The sequence below is a fragment of the Pelobates fuscus genome, chromosome 7 (assembly GCF_036172605.1).
Source record: "Pelobates fuscus isolate aPelFus1 chromosome 7, aPelFus1.pri, whole genome shotgun sequence".
Taxonomy (NCBI): Eukaryota; Metazoa; Chordata; class Amphibia; order Anura; family Pelobatidae; genus Pelobates; species Pelobates fuscus.
Window position 1 is genome coordinate 111,940,795 of NC_086323.1, and position 26,559 is coordinate 111,967,353.

At 39.0% G+C, this 26,559-nt stretch overlaps 1 protein-coding gene across 4 annotated transcripts in view; it reads left to right on the plus strand.

The window, feature by feature from the left end:
* The window catches only part of SGSM3 (small G protein signaling modulator 3), an 80,953-nt gene that overhangs the window by 53,292 nt on the left and 1,102 nt on the right, over nt 1-26,559 (plus strand). For all 4 annotated transcript variants that reach the window (XM_063426403.1, XM_063426402.1, XM_063426405.1 and 1 more), the window contains exons 7-21: nt 340-483; nt 574-769; nt 979-1,124; nt 1,488-1,700; nt 2,015-2,069; nt 2,834-2,961; nt 3,392-3,547; nt 3,631-3,685; nt 6,217-6,266; nt 7,161-7,313; nt 11,438-11,508; nt 12,642-12,690; nt 15,248-15,333; nt 20,406-20,528; nt 26,148-26,208. In XM_063426403.1, the coding sequence (XP_063282473.1) occupies nt 340-483; nt 574-769; nt 979-1,124; nt 1,488-1,700; nt 2,015-2,069; nt 2,834-2,961; nt 3,392-3,547; nt 3,631-3,685; nt 6,217-6,266; nt 7,161-7,313; nt 11,438-11,508; nt 12,642-12,690; nt 15,248-15,333; nt 20,406-20,528; nt 26,148-26,208 (1,686 nt within the window). The remainder of the gene's footprint in view (nt 1-339; nt 484-573; nt 770-978; nt 1,125-1,487; nt 1,701-2,014; nt 2,070-2,833; nt 2,962-3,391; nt 3,548-3,630; nt 3,686-6,216; nt 6,267-7,160; nt 7,314-11,437; nt 11,509-12,641; nt 12,691-15,247; nt 15,334-20,405; nt 20,529-26,147; nt 26,209-26,559) is intronic.

Genomic DNA, 26,559 nt, shown 5'->3' on the forward strand with positions numbered 1-26,559 from the left:
CTGGATAGGTGACTAAGGAATATCCGTTTGATTGTTGTTGTTTTTTTTTTTTAGGAGTTCAAAGTGAATTTCAAATTTAAGTCCAAAAAAGTTGAATTGGAAAAATTCTTCAAGTCGCGGTCGATAGAATGGCTATTTTGGCATAAACCTTAAAATTCACTTGGAATTTATGTCTCTTTTTGCATTTTCTACAATGTAAAGTTTTACAAGGAGTAATAAATATCAAGGTGATTGGAGTTGGCTTGTATAAGTGAAGAATTCTAGAGTTTGCCATCCCTTGACTATCGTAGATTCCACATTTCATGACTAAACAAGTTCTGTTTATTCTGTTTGTTTCAGATTGAAAAAGACTTGCTTCGTACTATGCCCAGCAATGCTTGTTTCTCCAACTTACAAAGTGTAGGTGTTCCTCGCCTCAGGCGAGTCCTACGTGGACTGGCTTGGTTCTATCCAGATATTGGATATTGCCAGGGTACAGGCATGGTAAGTCTGATAGAATGGGTGTGCTGCATTGAAAACGAGCGTTAAACTTGTTCTTTCTTTTTCAATCATTGTCTGTCCCTCCATTGACAGGTGGCCGCCTGTTTGCTGCTTTTCTTAGAGGAAGAAGATACATTTTGGATGATGAGTGCTATTACAGAAGACTTGGTTCCAGCCTCTTATTTTAATAACACGCTGGATGGAGTGCAAACAGACCAGCGGGTGTTGCGTCACCTTATTGTGCAGTATCTTCCACGCCTGGACAAGCTGCTACAAGAACACGACATTGGTAAGGATTATTATATGATCAAGGACTATTAAGGACACTACTTTTCTTTGGGAAAATGCTCTAACCTGACACTTGTCATGCAGTCCTTCAAATTATGGCAAAATGTGTTTGTGTATGACTGGTTTCACGAGTTTCCTTTATCTGCTTTTGTTGGATTTTGCCTCCTGTGTTCTAACATAACGTACATTGTCTTCTCTCTCCATATACAGAGCTGTCTCTCATCACTCTCCACTGGTTCCTCACTGCGTTTGCTAGTGTTGTGCATATCAAGCTGCTGTTAAGGGTTTGGGATTTATTCTTCTATCAGGGATCTCTGGTTCTATTTCAGACTACATTGGGAATGCTGAAAATGAAGGTAAGAGCAACACTGACCACTTTTGCACATTTTGTTTTCTTAAGAGTTTCTTGAATATCTCCAGGGATCCATCTGCATCTCTCAGTTCCTGTGTATCTAATAGAAAAATAATTACTCCTTGGTGTAAAACTGTGTAACTAATAGCATGTAGCATTGCATGAATTGATAAGAGGTTCCTAACAAAAGCTAGTTATTGGTGAACTGTTTTTTTACTAAAATACACAAGTTGGATAAAATCTCCATTATAAGATTTTTTTTTTTTTTTTTTTTAAATTTTTGAACATGCAAATTGTTTGTTTGGTGCTTCCTTATAACCTGAGTGAATTGTTTTAATACAACATTACCTCTTCACCTGTGTTTAAGGAGGAAGAGCTAATTCAGTCTGAAAACTCTGCATCCATCTTCAATACTCTGTCAGACATCCCATCGCAGATAGAAGATGCAGATGTTCTACTGCGAGAGGCCATGATGATTGCAGGGACTCTTACAGAGGTCATGATTGAGGCTCAGAGACGCAAACATCTGGCATACCTCTATGCTGATCCAGGACAGATGCACAATTCAAAAGTCTCCAAGGTTAAAAAAATAAGTCTCTTTTTTTTGTGTGATGGAAAAATGCATCCATGTAACCAGAATATTGTGTTTTATACGAACTATGAACAATGTCCACTTATAAAGTCTATACATTTGCTATCAATTTGATATGAAATGTGTGTGTACCACTTTAAAGACCATTTAATTTCTATAATTTGCTTACCGTTATGCACTGTATAAAAGCAATGAAAAAAGGGGAGGGCCTCAAAAACTACGTATATTTCTGTTCTGATCATACTCAGTATGAGATGGTACTTAAAGCACTGTACTTATCCACCCCTTTTGTATTTGGTCAGATTACAAGAAGACCAAGTCAGCGCAGAAAATCGGGGATATCCACGTTATTGTTTGGTAAGTAATTACCGGTACTTTACACACCACACACAAAGTAGCTTCTCATCTACATTATTTTCTGAGTTATAGAAATTCCTTCACATATATTTTTTTTAAGAAAAATTTGAGGGTAATTACCTCATATTTACCTTTTAATTAACTAGATTGTAAGAGCGTTCAAACAGGGTCCCCATCAATCTGTTGTTCCTGTCATGGCCCCAGATTTTATATTTTTGGATAAGCTTTTCAAATTTTCAAATGGTTTAATGGTAAATGGTTTAAAAGTTTATTTTAGCAGAAACTTTAAAAATTATTTAATATTTTGATAATTTTTTATATTGAGATATATATCATATATATTAAAGAAATGGAGCACTTCACAGGGATTTTTAAATGTGTATTGAAGAACAAATCTTTGTTCTTCAGTACACATTTAAAAATCCCTGTGGAGTGCTCCATTTCTTATTTATGTGCTGGAAGCACCCGGGTATCATTTGATCTATATACAATTTTGATGGTGAGTGCCAGAGATTGAAGATATAGATATATATATTACATTGAAAAGCTAATCTGGAATTGAGGCCAAAGTTTGTAATAGTCTGCCTCCTTTGTTATTAAATTCCTCCCTTTATCTTGAAGAACGCTATTACCCTGCCCTGATGTAATTTTACTCCAATACATTACGCAAAAGTAGAGTTTTAAATAACAAAGCTGTTGGCTACATAAAGATCAATGCGTTCCTCACAACAACTTGTATTGATCCAATTGCTTGTATTTTGCAGGCGAAGATGATATCGAGGCCCTAAAATCCAAGAATATCAAACAGACTGCTCTGGTAGCAGATTTACGGGAGGCAATCATGCAAGTTGCTCGGCATTTTCAATGCACAGACCCTAAAAACTGCAACATTGTAAGTTATTCCAATATCTGCGTGCCCCAGATGTCTGCCAGGGTCATTGATCAAACATCTTCTAATAGTCATTAATTGTTTAGCCACTGACCCACTAATAGGGGTTTCTGAACACTCTGGGAACTAACACAATTTAAGTGTATTTGATAGTTTTTTTTACTTCTACTCATCACATTCAAAGGTCGGCTGAAAATAAAAGTTGTGTAACGACTTTAATTGTTTGTTTGATAAGTGTTGGAGTGTGTTCCTTTAAGTGGATGGTTAAAAGATGTGTATAACTCAATGGATAGGGTTGGGGAAGACCGTGAATAATTTGTGCTTTATCTTGAAAACTTTCAAACTTACTTGTTCCTAAAATAGAGAATTAGAGAAAATACCAATGTTTTTCATCAAAATCCAAGTTTGAACTCTGTTTTTGTTCCATTTACAGGACTTGACAGCTGATTACACGATGGAGAGCCATCAAAGAGACCATGAAAACTATGTATCTTGCTCGAGGAGCAGGCGCCGCAGGGCTAAAGCTTTGTTGGACTTTGAGCGCCATGATGATGATGAACTTGGCTTTCGCAAGAATGATATAATAACGGTAACTTCTGGGGATCTGTGAAGGACTTTGATAACTCTTCTTGAGGCTTTACATTCTTTTAATACATTTCTTATAACTTTCAGATAATTTCACAGAAAGATGAGCATTGCTGGGTAGGGGAACTTAATGGACTACGTGGTAAGTTAAAAATTGTCATCACTTTTATCTACGAGCTGGAAGTGAAAACCATTTTTAAACTCATGAGAAATATATTCTTCTATCTATCATCTGTTCTTGTCCTATAAACCCCACTCCAGCAAGGGGGGAGGGGGGGAGATGTGGGGGTAAGGATGCTATGTTATCTGCATTACTATCAGAGGGCAGGCTTATAGCTGCAGCTATTTTTAAATTCACAACATTTTAAGATACTGTGTGCAGGGACACAGTAGCAACGACTATTGCCTAATAACCTGTACAATGAGCATAGGTTGTTATGGTGATTTTAGTGACCTTTTAATTCTCCTTCCTCTTATCTCGGCAGACTAATTTTACATGTTTATTTTGCAACTCACAGTCCCTCTATTTCCTTAGCTCTCTCTCCTAGTGGATGTACTGTTTTTAGTTTCCAAGTTGGCAAGCACTCCATTTCTGATTTGTTCAAACATGTGTCAAGTTCACTACAGAACAAGGCAAACAAATGAAAATCTTTTGAACAGACTCTCAGAAACATAACTTATGTTCTAATATATCCTGCCTTGTAACATACTTTTGTTACAAACTATGGCTGGTAGTAATCAACATGTATAATCCATTCATAACCTCCCACACTTCTTTCTGATGTTAACACCTGCAGAACGCAATCATTTCAAAGGTGCGCTATAGTCAGCAGAACAACGACAGCTTATTGGATTTGTTCTGGTGAGTAGAATCATTTCCTTCAGGCTTTTTGCTGTAAAAACTGCTGCGGAATACCTCTATTGGCCACTCCTCAGATGGCTGCTAGATTTGCTTTCTGGGTCAGTGCTGCACACTGTGCAGTACTGGCATTCAGTGTCTCCACCCTTTGCATGGAGACACTGAACCTTCCTCATGGAGATACATGGATTCATTCTCAGCCTATCCAATGCTTTCCTATGTGATCGGCTCAGACAGTCACTTCAGATGATGTCAGCTATGCAGGCAGATCAGTGGCAGAGCCAGTAGCAGCAGCAGACTGGAATAAAAGTAAGATTTTACTATATTTAGGGGAAGAATGGGAGTCAGGGGGGGCTAGGTGGTGTTTTTAACACGATAGAACAATATTACAGGTTTTTGTTTCTGACCCTATAGTGTTCATTTAAATATAGTTTATTCACTAGTGTCCTCTGCTATGCATGTGATATGGTAGGGTTTTCTGCCTACTGCATAGAAGACAATTTGAGCACAATGCAGTGTATTTGAGGAACTTGAATACCTAATTCTACTGTAAACATATGTTCTTGACCTAAGCATGTTGTCCATTGTAGATACTACAAATTGTTAATTAGCTACTTGTGATTAACATTAAATCTTATGTCCTGTTTGGAGTAGCTTTGTTTTTCCTTATTGTAGGTCAGTTTAGAGGAGGTGGATAAATACATATGAAGATTGGTTTTGCCATTATTTTTATTTTTAGATACACTTTGTGTATATTGACATTTACAATATTTTCTTTTCTATAAGACATTGGTTGGCTTTTGTTTTGTTCAAGTTTCTCATACATATTAAGATGACATCTATGGTCATTTGAAAAACCCCACGGCAGCATCTGTGGGTGCATCCAACTAATCTGGTCTCATACTCTTAACATTCTCAGTATGGTGATACTAATTCACAATAAGCATCCCTCACTGCAGAGCAGCATTGACACTTAAAGACACTTAGCCATGTTTAACATTTTGTAACCCATTTTCATCTGCAAATTATCCATTACATCCTTTTATTGCTAGCTACATGACAAATATATACATATTGTAAGTACAGTGACATATAATGTATTCGGGCCTCAATATTTCCACTAGCCTTTGGTGAATAGAAATTCATGCCTCGTTGAGTGTGCGTTGGACCCTTCAGGCTTGTAGTGGAGACTAACTTTTAAGGCCTCGCCAGTAGTATAGGACTTAACATTTTAAGCCCCTAAATATATCGGTTTATTTGACAAGTCCTAAATGAATCTACAAATAATGAAACATTTTTATGAACTCTTTCAATGTAAATGAATTTAAAATCGTTATGGGCGTCAGTGTGTATTGAATTCTAATCATTTGATGTTTGTTCTTTGCTATGCATATTGCTTGCATTTTAGATCTTATTTACTCACTGCTAAGAAAATCACATCTAATATATTTTTTACATGGGGATAAAAATAGAAAGTCTCTGTACAGTCAGCAATGTTGCTATAGAGATATGTTTCCAGACTTCACATGTCACACATGCTACTGGTCTGAAGTGATATTATTTCATGTGATGCAGTGGGAATGGCTGGCAGCTACATCATACCTGTGTTCAATTTATGCTGTTCAATTTACTGGAACTGCTTACGTCCTATATAAGTTGAAGCTGTCACACCCACGGAGTTGCAAACCAACCCATGTATTTTGCCATGTTATGTAAACTGTTTCATGAGTTGGCTTTTTTAGGTGACCATGCCACTTTAATCACCCTACAGAACATTTCTGTTCATAGCTGTTCCTCTTTTCCATTGCTTCCAGGTTGGTTTCCTGCAAAGTTTGTGGAGATACTGGATGAAAGGAGCAAAGAGGTAAGATTATATCTAGAACCGGTTAAAGGAAAAGTGACACTTAGTTCTTTTTATGGATAGTGCCCTGTAAACTTTGTATTTTTCCCTTTTGTGCTGTTTTTTTTTTTTTTTTACTTTCTTTTTCTTGTAGTTTTAAGATTATTAAATTGTCAATCTTCGCACCAAACCCACTATATCTTAATTTAATGTTGTTAGTGCATAAATGCTGCCTCTTTACATTTGGCTGAAAGTATGTTTCAATTTTTGAAGGACTTCACATTCAGTGTCCTCACACATAGCACAATGACGAACACTCCTAATGTAGATCAGCTCGATAAAACATTTCCAGACTCCTCTCCCTTGCTTTTTTGTAAACCGTGGAGTGCACGCAAGCGTCATGTTCCCGGGGTGACTGCTTGACTGTATGGGCACATTAAGTATACTCTACTATAAAGTGCAAAGGACAGGATGTTTGGTAGCTGCAGTGCTTGACAAACTAAGACTGCGAGCCCCAGGTCAGCCAAAGTCATATGTTTTATTGTAATAATAAGAGAAAAAAAAATCATTCAAAGTTATCCTAAGTTACTATTTATGGCATTGTAAGATGCCAGTCCTTTTTTTCTAGAATGTCATCTTTTAGCAGAGCAGCCATTTCATTACAAAACATACAGCATCACTATTTGTTATTGGGTTAATATCCTGTGTCCAATCATTTGAAGGTCAATGAGCCATGCACGGAACGATTAAAAAGATTGTCAATAGCTGAAAAGATTGAAGGCTTTGTTTTGTTTGTTTATACATAATAAATGCCAGTAAAGTACAAAGCCTTGGGAGGTATTACATAATTTCCCAGGCATTCATTTCGTGAAGATTGTTTTAACATTGACTGAGTGTTCTTTCTCCCCATTAATACAGTATTCAGTCGCTGGTGATGACTCTGTTACCGAAGGTATTACAGACCTGGTTCGAGGAACGTTATGCCCTAGCATTAAGGCGATATTTGAGCATGGACTAAAAAAGCCTTCTCTGTTGGGTGGTCCATGCCACCCCTGGCTTTTTATAGAGGAGGTAAGTTTCTTCTAACCCTAGTGCATTGGAGTTGATCTTTTGGCATATTTGTTTTGGTGAGAGGTACAGCACACAATTGTTTTCTACCTTTTAAAATTTTGTTTGAATCCATTAATGTTTTCCTCTGCATGAAGGAAAGTCTTACCCACCTCCAGCACTCTCAGACAATAAGTCATACAGAACGGCAAAATTGACATTGGTACTGCGTTGACAGTGTTAATGCCATATTATCAGTGCATCAGAGGAGGGGACAGTCTCGAAGAGCCATTTTAAGCATTAGAATTCATGGGACATGAACAGAGGACTAATCCACGCCTCGCAATTAGTCAAGAACATCTAGGAACATAAAATGTCTGTAAAAAGATAATGTCCAATGGCTTCAATAGGCTTCTGTGAAGTCCCACTGGACTCTCCTAGAACATCTTTCTCCTGAGTCCTGGATCTTGCAATATAACCGCTGCTAACAGGAAAACCGGTTTGGCAGCTGTGAATATGTCACCTTCGTGCCCTGCAAACATACCTTATTATATAATTATTTTAAACAAAAAGTGAATGTTTTACTCTATCATATTTTAGCTGGTTATTGGTGAAAAGCAATATTATTATAGCCTATTCTATATTTCATTTAATCATTGTAATAAATTGATTTTAATATATTTTCTTTTTTGCATGAAGATAAATGTACCTTTTGCTAAATAAGCGTGCTCCTTAGAATTTCTTCTAACATCTTTTTTTCTAAGCATGGTTACTTGGCTACATTAGATCATGGGAATACTAGAAAAGGATACATTGCAAACGTGTGTAACTGCAAATGGGTGTTTCTCAAAGGAACACTATGGCGTTTGGAATGTAAACATGCTACAGGTTCCTTCTATTTAATTGACCTCCCCCAATAAAAAAAATTATTTTTACTCCCCTTCAAACGCTCACTGTGCTGCCGCCCCACCTCTTCGCTGAGATCATCAAGATTGATGATCTTAAAGAATCAAATGCTCCCCCATAGGTCGTCCCTGCACTGCACCAATCAAATGCTTGCGGTTTTATCAATTTAAACATTGTTATATCCTGTAGAAATGCATCAGTGTGTGATCAATAGAAACATAGAATGTGACGGCAGATAAGAACCATTCGGCCCATCTAGTCTGCCCTATTTTCTAAATACTCTCATTAGTTCCTGGCCTTATCTTTTATCTAGGATAGCCTTATGCCTATCCCACGCATGCTTAAACTCCTTTACTGTATTAACCTCTATCTATTTTTCAGTCCTGTTTATTTAATTTTGCTTTCCTATTTGCCTCCATCCCCTATAGTTTATCTGCTTAATTGATAACTTAAATTGTTTTTGTTAGTGTTAGTTATTGCACTCATAGTCCTGTCAATTTATGTTCAACTTTTATTACTTTCACCTATCTGATCTTTACCACGCCCAGTTCGTGGTCCTCTTTTGTTCTTTCTCTATACTGCCTCTTTCGGCAAACTCATTAATTCATTTGGATTCCACTACCACCTGTATGCTAATGATACCCAGATATACCTCTCCTCCCCTGACCTCTTCCCTGCTGTCCTACAACGTGTCACCAATTGCCTTTCTTCTATCTCTGGATGTCATCCTGCTTTCTGAAACTCAATCTCTTTAAAACTGAGTTTCTTATTTTTCCTCCTCATAACACTGATCCTCCTCCTTCACTCTCCCTGCAGGTTTGACGGTACCTGCCTCACCCCATCCTTTCAAGCTCGCTATCTTGGTGTCATTTTTGAGTAACTTCTATCTCTTAATTCTTCCTCTTACTCTCTCCTAGAGCAACTCTCCACTCTCACCTCCAGTTCTGCCACTTATCCACCATGTATATTTGCTGTCTTCCTCTATACCCTTCTTATTGTGTTTTTATACCCCACCTCCTCTAGACTGTAAGCTTGTTTGAGCAGGGCCCTCAACTACCTATTGTTCATGTTACATTTTGGTATTGTCTCATTTGGTAAATTCCCCTCTTATTGCAAAGCGCTGCGGTATAAGCTGGCGCTATATAATACCAATAATAATAAAATCACTTCATCCACTACCCTCTCAGTAAAGTAATACTTCCTGATATTATTTTTAAACCTTTGCCCTTCTGATTTAAGACTATGTCCTCTTGTTGTGGTTTTTCTTCTTTTAAATCTGGTCTCCTACTTTGCTGTGTTGATTCCCTTTATGTATTTAAAGGTTTCTATTATATCCCCCCTGTCTCGTCTTTCCTCCAAGCTATACATGTTGAGATCCTTTAACCTTTCCTGGTAAGTTTTATCCTGCAATCCATGAACCAGTTTAGTAGCCCTTCTCTGAACTCTCTCTAAGGTATCAATATCCTTCTGGAGATATGGTCTCCAGTACTGCTTACAATACTCCAAGTGAGGTCTCACCAGTGTTCGTTACAATGGCATGAGCACTTCCCTCTTTCTACTGCTATCCTGTTTCTCTAGTCACTAGTTCAATAATCTATGTTCGGGGAAGTTTCCCTGAACATAGATTCGCGGGATTCCATTTGCGACTAAGCTATGTTCGGGGAAGTTTTCCCAAACATAGATTCGCAGGATTCCATGCCCTAGTGAACTGGTCTATGTTCAGGAGAATTCCCCCAAATGTAGACCTGCTTTCTAGCACATGCTTGCTATTGTTTCCCCCAAAATAAGACACCCCCCAAAAATAGGCCCTATTGCTTTTTTGGGGGGGAAAATAAATAAGATGGTAATACTTCTCCCTATGCAACCAAGCATTCTGCTAGAATTTCCTGTTGCTCTATTGCATTGTCTGCCTACCTTTAATCAGAAATAATTACCCCTAAATCCCTTTCCTCAGGTGTTGAGATTAGGGCTCTATCAAATATTCTGTACTCTGCCCTTGGGTTTTTACGTCCAACATGCATTATCTTGCACTTATCCACATTAAATGTCAGTTGCCACAGCTCTGACCATTTTTCTAGTTTACCTAAATAATTTGCCGTTTGGCTTATCTCTCCTGGAACATCAACCCTGTTACATTTCTTAGTATCATCAGAAAAAAGACATACCTTACCATCAAGACCTTCTGCAATATCACTAATAAAAATATTAAAGAGAATGGGTCCAAGTACAGATCCCTGAGGTACCCCACTAGTGACAAGCCCATGCTTCGAATATACTCCATTGACTACAACCCTCTGTTGCCTGTCACTCAGCCACTGCCTGGTTAGCACTTGTATGGTAGACCACTAAGCTCTTTTAATAACATTGGGTGTGTTCCATCAGGCCCCATCGACTTATTTGTCTTTACTTTTGAAAGTTGAAATAGAACCTCTTCCTCTGTAAACTCACATGTAGCAAATGACTCAATTGTCCTTTTTCTTAACTGAGGTCCCTTTCCTTCATTTTCATGTTTTGGGGGGCAATTGAATTGATGTTATATAACCCTTTTGCCCCCCTACCTGTAGTTTAATTACATCCTAGCAAAACCTCTGAACTGCTCACTGTTCCCTTTTCAGAAAGATTCAAACCATCTTTTTTGTACAGTTAATTTCCATTCCAAACCGAGCTACCATGAGAAATGAAGCCAAATCCTTGCTCCCGACACCATTCACCAAGCCATAAGTTAAATTCCCTAATACGCGTCCGCCTGTTATTCTAAGTGTTATGCACAGGCAGAACTTAAGAGAATGACTGTGGAAGCAACCTGCCGTGTATCATTGGCAAAAACACAAAAAACTTTCTTTACCTCTGAAACCTCATTGCAAGCCAAGTCATTTGTTCCCAGATGGACAAGTACATCCAATTCCCCTTCCTGCTTTGCGTAACCGTATTAAAAACATCTCCTGTCTCTTCGAGCAGTAGTTCCAGGAAGACCTCTTATAAGGCCACTATTGTCCAGCTCCACACCTCTTATGATATAATCCCCCAACAACTACTACTTTCTATCGGGCCTCACCTTATCCTTTTTGTCAGTAGTTTAGCATTATTTCCCTGTTCATTTATTTAATGAAATTACAGTACATCTTATGTCCGAAATTATCAAAGTCTTTCTTTAATGAGCAATATAACTTTATTATGTTTTTCTTTAAAAAATGCCTGGTACACTAGCACTGCTTTTCTGACTGATCATTTCTTTTACCTAGGCTGCCAGCCGAGAAGTGGAGCGAGATTTTGATTCCGTGTACTCACGCCTTGTCTTGTGCAAGACTTACAGGTAACTAAAACATGTCCACACATGTCCAACACAGCTTTCTCTTGTATGATGCCAGGATTTGCTTGCTAATGAAAACAAGGGATTATGCTTTGGCAAGTGTGAAGACTCTAAACCAGGTTTTGCTAAAAACTATTTATTGTTACATTGGGAGTAAGTGTTCCATGCTTTCACCTAATGTTCAATAATCCAAGGATGAATGAACCACAGGTTCTCCAGTATAAAAGTCAAAAAGGGAAAAACCTGAAGTGTACTAAGGCACCTCGGGAGGGGAAGGCAGTGAAAATAAAAGCAACCTTTACTGTATAGTATGAGTTACACATGACTTAAACCGCAAACATAAATGTATTTAATTGTTGTGGTTTAAGTAATCTGTAAATCATATTATACAATAAAATGTAGCTTTTATATTCACTGCCTTCCACTCCTGAAGTGCCTTCGTACACTTCCGGTGTTTCCTGTTTTGGTTCTATGAGTGTTGATTGTAGTAAGGTTATCCCCGTTATTCAGAGAAGTGCAGTTACATAGGATAGTTTAGCACACAAGTTGGTTTAAATTAAATGCATGAAACGTGGTGCTAGTTGATATGCTAGCAAATGTATAGATTATCATTAAACACTCTTTAAAAATTCTACCCCTCTTTGTGTCAATCTTGGGTATAGACCTTTTGATACCGGTGGCATTAGATCTAAGCTGAGGATTGTGTGATGTGAGGAGTAGGAGAACCATTCTACTGGTGGTTCTCATTCTTCCTCTGACATATATTACTGAAATGCAGATTGTAACAAAATATTTTCCAGGTTGCTTAAGTTTGATAAAAGCACTGAAATGTTGGACTTGGGTCTTGATTTAATAAGCTTTTCAAATGATTCAATATGGATAGAAACTTGGTACAAGTCATGGAAATGTGTAGTTACTAAAAACTGTAAATATATATATATATATATATATATATATATATATATATATATATATATATATGCATATGCATTCACTGAAGCTGCCAACTACAGTAATATCAAATACACCATTTCATTTACAACACAGTCCTAGAGAACGAACGATAGGCTTTGTATGATATTGCCGATGTTTATATCTGTATCTTAGTTTGTCAATTTGGATTTGACCTTTTACAGGTTAGATGAAGACGGGAAAGTGTTGACCCCAGAAGAACTACTTTATCGGGTGAGTGTTTTTTTTTTTATTCTTTATTTTTGCTGTGACAAAAAATACATAGTTGCCTGCAGTGACACAACAGCATATACAAGCTCAAACACATCATAAGTAATGCTATATAAGCATGGCGTCTGGAAGGTCAGCACAATTTTTAAATTAATAATTAAGAAGGTAGGCTTGTTGTACTTGAATAGAAACTAAAGCTAGGGTAGGTAGCAGAGAAATCAAGTAAATAAACACATGCAGGGAGGCCGCTGGGTTGCCAGTCGCCCTGTTAAAAATGGTTATTTAGTGTGAGAACAAGAAAAAGCATTTATGGTTATGACAGAAGGTAAGTTAGGATCTTGTTACCCACTATGACCGCTTTAGGTATTGATTGTGACACTAATCCTCAAGCCTAAAAGAAAAATATCAGCATGACATATAATAAAAGCCTATATCTTTTCTTCCCAAATGAGAGAGTGTCCACAGTACATGAGTAGGTCATCAGAAGTAGTCACCCGATTCCACAGGCAGGCCAAAGTAGAGAGTCCAGTTCCACACCAGAAATCTTATCTCCAATCTTCCTCTCCAAGTGTGTCAGAGCTTGCGTCCTCTCCACTCAGTTCAGGCAGGCCTGGAGCATTTGCGGTCCCTCTGGATCAGGTTGGTAATGCTGAGGTTGAGGGGGGCAAGTGCTCCGCATTCGGCGCGAGCGCACCAGCTGAAATGCCGCCAACCCCCGCCTCGTCCCTCCAACCGCCACACCGGGCCCACTGGAGCGGTGAGCCGGCTGCTTGGGTAAGGGGTGACTTGATTGCTGAAGGACTGGTTGAGCTGCCCGGCATTCCAGTGTTCGCCAGAAGGCAGCAAAGATAGCGTCCAGCCTGGTCTGGATATCAGCCTGGGCAACATGCGGACGGAGGGGACACGTGGCTTCCGCCATGATTGTTGAGGAGTACAGTTGTGTCCTGTTCCTCTCTCAGGTCGGGGTGGCTTGCCTGAGTGGGACCGTGATCACCCCTAGCGGTCCAGGGTGGGGAGGGGGGGGGGGGGGTAACAGCGTGCTTGCCTCACGGGAGTAGTCGATGTGTCGCTCCGGAGCGGGGGATTGGCCGCCTCCCCCGCCCGTTGCCCACAAGGCCGCATGCCCCTGTTGGTGTGGCAACAGGGTTCCCGATGAGTTGCCGACCTCTGCAACATATTGAGCAGAGTAAGTGATGAGAACCGCACTCAGTCCCAACGGCCAAGGGTGCTCCAGAGCAGGACCAGCAATCCCAGTACAATAATCCAAGAAGAAAAAACTCACAGGCACTCCAACTTCAAGCCGCAGGCAGATTTATTATGACAGAATGCAACGCAACGTTTCGACCGGAAAGGTCTTTTTCAAGCTCAGCTTGAAAAAGACCTTTCCGGTCGAAACGTTGCGTTGCATTCTGTCATAATAAATCTGCCTGCGGCTTGATGTTGGAGTGCCTGTGAGTTTTTTCTTCTTGGACCTCTGCAACATGTCTCAGCCAGATCAGGAGTCTGATGAATTGCTTGTTGCTGCCCAGGTTGTGCTGTATGGGGCTGTGAAATGCTTTTTATTCCAAGTTTGTGGAGTAGCTTGAGGGAAACACTTCTCTCCTCCATGACCGTCAGGCCCCGCCCCCCGGGTGAGTGGTTTTTATCAATTCATTGATTATATATTTTCTAGATACAAAACAATCATAAGCTGGTTAGTCAATGTATTCCCCTATGTTTATAGTTATCCACTGGTATCCATTACATGATATTATACATGCATACCTGTATACATCTATCCATGGTGTATAGGCCATTTCCCAGCAAGGTGGAGATAAATGAAGCATGCGTTTGTTCTTGCATATTGTGTTTTTATTCATTTATTAATTCTTTATTTTGGTTGTGCATGGATGGTACATGATGGCATTTCATACTGTTAAGCAACATAAACAATTGTGAACATGTAGTGGGAAAACTAAACAGTAGAGCCTATTCTGCACATTTTATATTATTCAAATTAGAGCGTCACAGTGCTAGTGCTGGATCATAGAGGGTTAACAGACTAGAGTTTGAGATATTGGCACTGGTTGCATAAACTAAATTTGCTTGAGGGGACTATGCCCATGAGAACTAGACATGCAAGTTGTAGGTAAATATAAACACTAATGTGTGTCAGAGTAGGTAATAATGCATAGTCGAGTGAGGAGGTACATGGTAAGAGGTGCTTAGTAAGAGTGAGCTATGCAGAGCTGGTGAGGAACCACAGCAGAAAAGTTATAGTCATTTAAAAAAGGCTCGTACAATGTAAGAGTGGTAATAGTAAACGTAAATGGCCTTGTGTAGGCACTTTCAAAGCCAAATGTATAATGGCACATAGGATACATGTCAGCAAGGTGTGGCCCGGGTGTAGTCACCATCTATTAGCCGATACCCATTCTGGAGATCAAAAGCACAGTTCCGACCTGAAGGCCACAGGAGTGGTGCAGCTGCAGATCATTGTGTTGTGGGTTGGCAGGCAGAAGCCGGCGGCCGTCTCTCTGGCTTGCATATTGTTTGATGTCTCTACATTTGCATTTATTAGGGGGTGCAGTCTGTGAATGTCAGTCATGATTCTGCTCACGCACAGATGGATGTAAAGCTTCGTTCTCTCATCTGTATTGGGCTCAAGTAAGTATACTCCATGATAATCTCACTGTTACATGCTTTTTACTTTGGGCAGTGCATCCTTGTAGAGTAGCCTCCGATACAGATCTTAATTTTTCTTAAGCTTAATTTTGCTGTAGGTTCTTCACCTGTTACCAGAGATTCCTGGTATCTGATGAACCTTACATTGAAAGTCTATTTGATGTTATCATGAAAGGGTATGTTAACTGAGTCATTAACAATATGTTTGAATTTTGCCTTAAGCTAATTGTGGATCTAATTGTTACAGTGAACTTGTGTGTTATTGTCAGACACAGGACCTAACCCATAGTGTTTCAAAAGTACAGAAAGAGCTGTAGCTCAGGTTACAGTAGACGGTCACACTTCTGCCTTATGATTTCACAAATTAAAGCTAAATAATACAGAAATGTATGATACAGAGACCATCTCTAATTAAGGAAATCTAACAGTCATGATGTTTTGCAAAGGATATATTGTTATCTCTACATCAAGGCATCTTTCTTTTTTAATGTCTTTTTCCTGTGTAACAATACTCATATTGTGTTGTCTATTGGAAACTTCAGGGGTTTTTTCCCCCTCTTACCATTACAAAATTAACATGTTTGCATCACAATACGCTGACCTACAAACCTAACATTCCAATAACCAAATGGTCCTAGCATCCAGTTGTTGCGTAACCTCATTTATGGAAATTATTGATCATTATTAATTACATGAAAGCATTGGATTCAATATTTTTACTAAACATGTTTACAACTGTAACGGATCACCTGGCACCCCGACTGAGTACCTCCGTTGGATGATGCTCCTAGCGCTTCCTGAGGGCTCCAAGCACTCCAGCCGACACCATAACCACCGTGGACTCCTTCAGAGAACAGGACAGGAACAAGCTCTTACAAGAGCTTAGTAGTGATTTAGCAAGGGAGTATGACAAGCATAGCAATCCCTTGTAGCAGATTCCCCCAATAAGAGACGGCACTCCAAATTGAGGGTGAAGTAGAACTGACTGTACTGGCACATACAGCCTCTTTTATTCACAATCTACCACAGGGTTTTACAGAACAACCAATAACACACGTACATTACAGAAAACACTCCCAGCAATTATACACAAAATCCTCCCCTCTGCCTGTGATATAATTATGGTACACAATGGGTTAACATAATTATCACAAGCAGGAAAAATACAGTTTTTATACATGTACTATAACTTTTAAAAATATACGTCCAATCTTACATACTCAGAATCCGCACACTTTAAACATAAACACTCTAAACATAAACACTCTCAAAAATCAGACAAATCCATACAGTAGATCAAAAGTTAGCTGGGAGTCCTTTATGACCGCCCGCAAGCACATTTTCCTGCCCAAAACAGTTCCATATATTTGGGCTGTGCGGTCGGTCTATTTTACACAGAAAAATGACTAAGTCCCATTCGAATCTACAAATGGGGCCGTTCGTGCATTTAGCTTAGTATAGCAGTGAGTTCAAACTCAGCTGCAGCTGAAAATGGAGTGTAGGAGAAGGTAAGGGTCAGCGGTGTTCGTTGAAATGTGTAGCCGATTTCAGTTCCATGGATTTGGCTACACATACCGCTGACCTCGTTCGAATGAACAAAGATGGCCGCCGTCACGTGATCGTTTTTCGAATAACAGCCACTTCGGCACTTCGGCTGCATCCGAAGTGCCAATTTAAAGCTGCAGAACTGCTCCAATACAATTTAAAGGGGCAGCAAGTCTTTTAAAATACAATCTGTTAAAATAGTCTTTAATAGGCAATATCTTCCAGGGGCCATAGTCTTAAAGGGGCATTGTTCCCAAAAGTCACAGTATGTCCCCAGATGGTTCTTAAAGGCCCAGCAGCAGCATAATAAAATACAATATGCCCAAATACTGTATTTAAAGGGCCAAATCTCCCAGGGGCCATAGTCTGCAGGCAGGAGGCGGGCAAACAGGCTTCTCCAATGCCCAGTGGCGAGGTTTGTTTCGCCACAACAATGATGGTAGTTTTTCAATGGGATAAATTTGGGGACAAAATTCTAAAAAATAGTCACCATAGAAACCAGTGTACAATTCCTGCTGACTGTTCCATATTTAATAATTTGCTCCAGAACTGCTCTTTATAAATTACTCTGTGTAGTGATACATTATTCAGAGTTTGTCTGGTATGTTAGCCTAAAGGGAATGAGTGCTAACATTTTATCATGTTAATAACACAATGAGCTGTACCTGCTTTGATCAAGTACACTTCACCTGTTTGCAACTGTATTCTTTGTGGCTTATTCTTTCCTTTATTAATCTGATGTAATTCTAGCAGTCGTCTGCCTTAGGCTAACATGCCTGTTGTAAATACGTTGGCTTTACCCGCATTCTCATGTTGGTGTCAAGTACACAAAAATAACATAATTGACAGAAGTAAAACAGTCTTTACTATAATACAGTCTTTACTATAATCAACTGTTTTTAAGAGCAACTGGAAATCAGCATTTTCATTTGTCACCTTTACAGACACACACACACACTGACTCACTGTTAATCTCTATCCACATGCTGTCCATGATCTACCTGAACTGAAATAAGTATGGCACATGTGGGGTGCCCATTAAAGGAGACCTGTTATGCCTTAAACCACTTATCCTCTATGGAAAGAGCATGACATTTCATCTATACATTGTGTTGGCAAATTTGCTAGCAAATGTATAAATTGGGAGTAAAACCTATGTAAAAATAGTTCATTCTCGGGGGGCGTGGCCGACAGAGTTCCAACACAGACATTTTTTCCCTGAGCTCCAAACTGGGCCTAGGGGAAACCTGAGACGTAGAGCCACATAGAGATGAAATTTTGCACCAAAAAAGCACCCCACACAAGCAGAGACAATGGGCAAAAAAACAAGAAAAACTGTCAGATATTCGGCTCTCTTTTGAGAGACCGCGGCAGTCTAAAATGGTGCCAGAACCAGGAGACGTGCCAGAGCCGTCAGAGGCCTTGTTGGAGAAGGAAGATCCTCTCACCTCTCCCCGCTCTGGGGCTACGACCCCCACCTCTGATTCGGGCGACGACGAAGCACCCTCCATAAAAGGAGACCTGAGGAGGCTCCTGGTTGACCTCCGGAGGGTCTGGAAAGAAGACCTCCAGGTGGCCCAGGCAGAGATCGGTGCAGTCCACAAAAAGGTGAGGGAGCTGGAAGGGAGAGAGGCTGACAGGTCCAAACACATACAAGACACAGATGACAAACTCAAAGGACTTTCCACCTAAGTTCAGCACCTCAACAGAGTGGTGACCACCTTAGAGATGTGCCACAGAAAGAAAAACATACGACTCAGGGGCATGCCAGAGCAAGTAAGCACAGAGACACGACCCCGTATTTTTATGAAAGACATGCTTACACACATGGTAATTGAAGACACCCCTGCAAAGCCTATGATAACATCCGCATTCAGAGTGAGGATATCGGCAGCGGCGCCAAGTGGCACACCCATAGATATTATCGCGATGACTAGAGATATTGCAGCGAGATCGGTGATTATGACCCGTTCGAGGGAGATGGGGATGATACAATATAAGGGGCACACTGTCTCTATATATGCAGACATCCCGTTGTCAGTCCTGGTAGAGAAGAGGAAGCTGGCTCCAATTGCTAGTCGATTAAGAGAACACTCCATGAAATACCGCTAGGGAATAGAGGGGTCCTTCTTGGTAGAGAATGGAGGAGAGACCATTATGCTGACGTCAGCGGAAGATCCAGAGCCACTCCTTCAGGCACTGGGATTGTCTCAACAACCCATGAGGAACTTCTCCAGAGGCAAAAAAAACTGTCTGGGACTGTGAAACCAGGAACAACAACGCGACTACACAACCACCATAGACCATACACTTTGGGAACACTGACTAGTCCATGCCATATCAGACACCTCACTTGATGCGAGTAGGTTCCGTGTGTGCCGTGGTCTGGAGACCTACCAACCTCCTGCTCACAAGCCGGGACTTACCTAGCACCAATAGCTTAACCACTGGGTTCCAAATACCAAGTTTTCAAAGGTTGCCATACCTGTTGATCCCAAGAGTCAGCTCATTCCTGTCATACCACCAGTAGTTATGTTGTTATAGTCACCTAATATATTGCTTACTATAAACTGTTCATTTATCATAACAAATTAAAACATTTGAAAACGATGTTATGTTAATTCAATAAAATATAAATTGGAAAAAAATAAAATAAAAAATAGTTTATTCTCCCACTTCTCAGTCAAATCTTTGGTATAGACTATGTTCCGACGATTTTACTGTGAAGGGAGAGCATAAAAATACAAAAACACAGGAGGTTCCATGTGCTGCCATTGCTATGGAAATTTAAGCCAACCCTGCTATCACTGGGCAGTGGGCATAAGAACGGAGTGACGCCAGACACCGACATGTTGGCAACGAAGTCAGCATTACAGAGGAAGAGGAAGTTTGACATAATTGTGGAAGCATTCCCAAGGAGGGCAAATGGGGGGGGGGGGAATCAAAGTGTACGACGGACTAGAGGTGGGTGTTACTTGACGAGTAATACCCACATTCACGTAACACCCACGTGTCTGTGCTGGAATGGAGGTCAGCAGGGTATATCGCAATATTTTACATTGAATACATCATGTATGTTTTTGATATATGATGTATTCAATATATGTTGGAAGCAAGGGAAGGGAAGTAATTTTTTTTGTTTCTTTCCATAATTGGTTCACTTTAATTCAGAAGGGAGACTGTAAGTGGTCTCTTTTATTCAACAATCCTTTAGAGCAGGGCTGCCCAAAAGGTAGATCCCCAGATGTTTTAAAACTGCAGCTTCCATGGTGCTTTGTCATTCCAAAGACATGCAAAGCATCACGAGGGTATAAACATCATGTGGGAGTTTAGATGAACCCTTCACAATAATTGTGAGGTGCCCATTCCCCTGATTCCTTAGACTTGCCACTACTGATGCACTTCACAGCTTTAAATCAGAGTTCTAATCAACTGTGAATATTTGGTTGATGCTGATTTGTGACTATGATATTCTCATATTTTTGCTCTGCACATGTCTTGTCTTGCAGCGAGCAGGTAATCCACTTGTGGCTTGAAGTGCTGTGTTCTAGCTTGCAGACCGTAGAGAAGTGGTACCAGCCGTGGTCCTTCCTCAGGAGCCCAGGTTGGGTTCAGATAAAATGTGAACTAAGGTACGTGTCATGAATAAAAACTTGCAGGGTTACTCGCTAATGTGAGAATTGTTGGGAAATCAAAGGGAATTTCAAGGCCAAAATAGCCAAACTATTTTTCCAGGTTGGGTACTTTAGCCTTAAATTTGAAATTCACTTTAAATTTCTGACAATTCTTTGTTTATTGAATTTTCATGTTGGAAACATCTGACCCCATCCCAAGAAAAGTAGAAACTTGAGAATTTTGACCAACTAGTGGCTTATACAAACTGTAGGTTGGGCATGGGCACTGGTTAAAATATTTGACATGTACAGAGTTTAACCCCTTAAGACCGCAGGACGTTCTATGCCGTCCCCATTTTAGTGGGTCTAAAATCCGCAGGGTGGCATAGAACGTCCTGCGATCTTATGTACTTACCCGGTCGCCGGCGATCGCGGTATGGGGGACTTACCTGGGAGCCCAGGGAGTCCCCCTCCGTCCTCTTCGGCCGCCCAGAGCCATGTGATCGCGAGGACCCCGCGATCACATGGACGGCATAGCCGTCCAAGGCAGTGCCAGCAGGGGGAGTGCCTGTAATGACAGGTACTCCCCCTGCTGTCTGAAATTCAAATAAAATCAGTTAAAACAGTGTAAAAATAAGATTATATATACTTAGATCATATATATTTATTATATATATGATCTAAGTATATATATACACATAAATATACATACACTGTCTACGTGTATTTTAATATTAATATATACATAATTATATATATATATAAATATCAAAATACACGTACAATGATATTGATTAAATATATATAATTTTCATTACATATATATTTATATATAATAAAAAATAAATAAATATATAAATACGTTAAAAAATAATAAAAAAAATAGATAAAAAATATATAAACATGCGTAATTTCGTTCTAACTGTATTTTAAAATTAATATATATATTGATATCAAAATACATGTAGAACGAAATAATATATATATCTATATACATAAGTATATACGTATATATCACTATATATATACACCTCTATATAAATAAAAATAATAAAAAAAAATTATATACATATATATACACACATATATATATAATAATTCTATGCATATATTTATGTAATAATTTTACATAATTAGGTCATTTTATTAATTACAATTTGCAGGACCTGCCTGACAACCCAGGCCGAAAGTTCAGGGAATTACATTTTCTAGCACTATATTTAACCCTGTAACTTTCCAAGACACCATGAAACCTGTACATGGGGGGTACTGTTTTACTCGGAAGACTTCGCTGAACACAAATATTAGTGTTTCAAAACAGTAAAATATATTACAACGACGATATCGTAAGTGACAGTGACATTTTTTGCATTTTTCACACACAAGTGGCACTTACACTGACGATATCATTGTTGTGATACGTTTTACTGTTTTGAAACACTAATATTTGTGTTCAGCAAAGTCTCTTGAGTATAACAGTACCCCTCATGTACAGGTTTTATGGTGTTTTCAAAAGTTACAGAGTCAAATATAAGGTTTGCGTTTCAGTTTTTTCACATTAAAATTTGCCAGGTTGCCTTTGAGACCTTATGGTAGCCCAGGAATGAAAATTATCCCCATTATGGCATACCATTTGCAATAGTAGACAACCCAGGGTATTGCAAATAGGGTATGTTCAGTTTTTTTTAGTAGCCACTTAGTCACAAACACTGGCCAAAATTTGTGTTCAAATTAGTTTTTTGCATTTTCAAATATTAACACTAACTTTGGCCAGTGTTTGTGACCAAGTGGCTACTAAAAAAGACTGGACATACTCCATTTGCAATACCTTAGGTTGTCTACTTTTTCAAATGGTATGCCATCATGGGGGTAATTCTTATTTCTGGGCTACCATATGGTCTCAAAGGCAACGTAACCAATCTGGCGAATTTCAATGTGAAAAAACTGAAATACTGAAACTTCCCAAAACACCATAAAACCTGTACATAGGGGGTACTGTTTTACACGTGAGACATCGCTGAATACAAATATGTGTATTGTATTGCAGTAAAAGCAAACAGTATTTTGACATTCACAGTTAGAATGGCACGTAGAACTAAAAAAAAATATTTTTTTCATATTAAATTATGTTCCATACCTAAATATTTGATGTTAAACGAAAGCCCTGTTTCCCCTGAATAAAATGATATATAATAAGGGGGGGTGCATTTAATATGAAAGAGGTGAATTATGGTTGGACAGACATATAGCGCAAATGCCAGGTTTTGTTTACGTTTTTTTTTTGGATCACAACTTGTACATTTGGCTGCAGTCTTAAGGGGTTAAAAAATACATAAACGAGTGATGTTTATGACAATACTTCATGATACATGTGCAATAATGAAATCTATTCTATAACTGTGTTATAGAATGTCTCAATACGAAGAACGCAGAGTAATCAGTGTATTGCATTTGTCAGCTAAAATACAGATATGTAAACACATTTTTGATGCATTTCCCGAAACCTGGCAAAAAAAGAAAAAATGAAGAACTGCAAATATGGCAATGAAGCACAATGCAAAGCATGCAAGCTCTCTTTCTGCAATGTGGGGTGCTGTATGCTTCCGTCTAGTAAAGAGCTTGTGTTGGTGTAACAGCAGCATATTATAAATGTCTGTACCTTTTTGCTGCCCTTTTTTTATACCTTACTGAAAGAAGCAGATCTTGTCAAACACACCTCGAATTTGACATACGCTTTGACATTTAGTATGTCCTTCGCATTAATGTTCGTCTTTTGCCAAATGTCATGTATTACTCATATAATCTTTTGAAAAACACAGAATGTTCTGTCACCATTCATTTTACCACATTTGTCCTTCCATTCTATATAGTTTAATCAGCAGATATAGAAAATGCAGCTAACAAGCAAAAACGTAGAACAATTAAAAAGCTAAACAATCTCTAAAAATGGGACATGCGTCACTTTGAGACAACTGTCTCATTTAAAAACTTTAAAGGACCACTCTAGGCACCCAGACCACTTCAGCTTAATGAAGTGGTCTGGGTGCCAGGTCCAGCTAGGGTTAACCCATTTTTTAATAAACATAGCAGTTTCAGAGAAACTGCTATGTTTATAAATGGGTTAAGCCTTCCCCCCTAATCCTCTAGTGGCTGTCTCACTGACAGCCGCTAGAGGCGCTTGCGTGATTCTCACTGAAAATCACAGTGAGAGCACGCAAGCGTCCATAGGAAAGCATTGTAAATGCTTTCCTATGCGACCGGCTGAATGCGCGCGCAGCCGACGGGGCGGAGAGGAGGAGGAGAGCTCCCCGCCCAGCGCTGGAAAAAGGTAAGTTTTAACCCTTTTCTCCTTTCCAGAGCCGGGCGGGAGGGGGTCCCTGAGGGTGGGGGCACCCTCAGGGCACTCTAGTGCCAGGAAAACGAGTATGTTTTCCTGGCACTAGAGTGGTCCTTTAACTTCGAATGAGACAACTGTCTCATTTAGAAACTTTAACTTCGAATTAGACAGTTGCCTGACTCTGCAGCTTGGAAAAAAAAAAAATATACAGGTAAATATTTTTTTTTCCTTCAAATTTATCTGCTTTTTTTCATGCTTTCCACACCCACTCCCAGGGGCACATTGATCTAACCAACCAGTGTCCTATGCCTAGGAATGCTGGAAAGTTCAATTTGGACTGATTTACACACATGCAGTTGCAAGATATCTTCTCTTCATGCAGAACAGGCACCGACGTCCGGTTCCTATCTCATGGTACTGCACAATAATGCCCTGTTTCTATCTCATGGTACTGCACAATAATGCCCTGTTTCTGTCACTACTGGACTGGTTTAAAACTGAGATTGATGAGTGAAAGAGAGGGGTGGATAGGCTAAAGAAACTTCCTTAGCTGAGACGCTTGCCCAGCAATGCAAGTTTATAGTAAGTTTTTAAACCTGTACTACATACTTTTCAAAGTTGTCTTGCTTTATTTTGATTTATATATTTGTTTAACCCCTTCCCGACCACGGATGTACTAAGTACGTCCAACAAAAACTGTCCTCAAGGACCTTGGATGTACCTAGTACGCCCGTGCGTTTCTAATTAATTACCCGATCGCCGCCATTCCCCCGCCGGCGATCGGTGTTCCTCTCGTTCTGGGGGGATAGTCTGACAGCTCAAACGTCCCCCCTCGACAACTCAGGTCCCTGCAGGCCATGTGATCGTTCTGAAAGAGCTGTCACATGGCCGCAATAGGCGTCCATAGTGCTGCCTGCAGGGGGACTGCCTGAACTGACAGGCAGTCTCCCTGCATCTGTAAAAATAAAAAAAAAGTTGGTAAATGTAAAAAAATGTCATACTAAGTGTATTTTTCTTATTAATATATACATATTAATATATATATCAAAATACACTTAGAATGAAATTATATATGTATATCTATGTATATATAAAGAAATAAAAATAATAAATATACATATGTCCATATACATAATTACATATATAATTTCATAAATTTACACGTAGACTTCAAATATATAAATATGTATTTAAATTCTACATATTTATGCAATATTTTTTACATAATTAATTTTATTGATTGCGATTTGGGGGACCTGCCTGACAACCCAGGCCGAAAGTCCTGTACATGGGGGTACTGTTCTACTCAGGAGACTTCGCTGAACACAAATATTAGTGTTTGAAAAAAATAAACAGTGAAACATATCACAGCGATAATATTGTCAGTGAAAGTTTTTTTCATTTTTCACACACAAATGACACTTTCACTGATATCATTCATGCCTTCGAGGACACCTCGGGGCAATTTTTTTTAAAAAACTAACCCAGTTGCTGAACTAAATCTAAGAAACCCCCTTTCTCCTCAAATCTAAACTTCTAACTAAAAAAGAAAAATAATAAGAAAAAGGAAAATCCCATCAACCAAAGTCTAAAAACGATCAGATACAAATTACTTGTCTAATGTGTACCCTCTGATGAGCCTGTTGGCGAAAGGCTCACGTCAGGGGCTCTAGGACACCCATCAACACATTAGACCAGCATTTTGTATCTGATCGTAGACTTTGGTTGATGGGATTTTCCTTTTTCTTAGAGAGTTTCTTAAATTTAGTTCAGCAACTGGGGTTTTTTTTTCGAGGTGCCCTCGAAGGCTCAAAAAGGGCTTAGACTTTTTAAGGTAGTGATTTAGAAGTCTTTGAGATATATGGTAATTACTTTGTAGTTATTTAACTGTATTTATTAAGAATATCATTCATATTATATACCTTTCTCTACCTTATACTATTGTGCTCGAGACATCAGATTTAGGACAGCTAGCCCTCTCTCCCTTACCCCTTTTTTTACTCTTTTACCTTTTTTCTGTTCTCTCTAATTTTAGAGGGAAATTAATCATGATTATTTTTAGGTTTATACTTAATAAAAGTTGTTTTATATATAGTTCTGATACCTTCACCATCCAATATCCTGTTTTCAACACACTCCTATTTCCTTTTCTTTTGCTTACTTGTATCATTTAGGGTTACCCCTTTTTAGGAGTGATTGTTAGTACTTCATTCCTTGCCTTACAAAATGTAAAAAGACTAAAAATCTAAAACCTTATTAAAAGCAATTTTAAACTAACTAATGTCTTTATGCTTCTACAGGGTTCTCTCAAAGTTTGCTTTCAGTTTATCTTCTGACTGGGAATTGCCTGTTAAAAAAGAGGTAGGTTTAAAGAAAAACCTGGGCGCCTTATAGTTCTATTGAAGAATGTGAGCTATTGCAGACTTTGTCTAAAATTTAGGACATCGTTTTTGTAACATTTTAACTGCTAGGTGCTCTTATATTATATCTCATAGACCTTTGCAAATGTTTACTGTGGATACAGTCATGTGTGTTTAGCAATTTATATTAGTGGGTAATAAAGGCTATTGTCATCTCTTTGCAGACATTGAAGAGTAAATGTGTGTAGCAGAAAGTACTGGAGTAGTGACACAATCTCTGATATTAATATAGTTTGACAATTGATTAACATGTCCAGGCTTGGTAGACTTTTACTTTTAACTTCTCAATAAG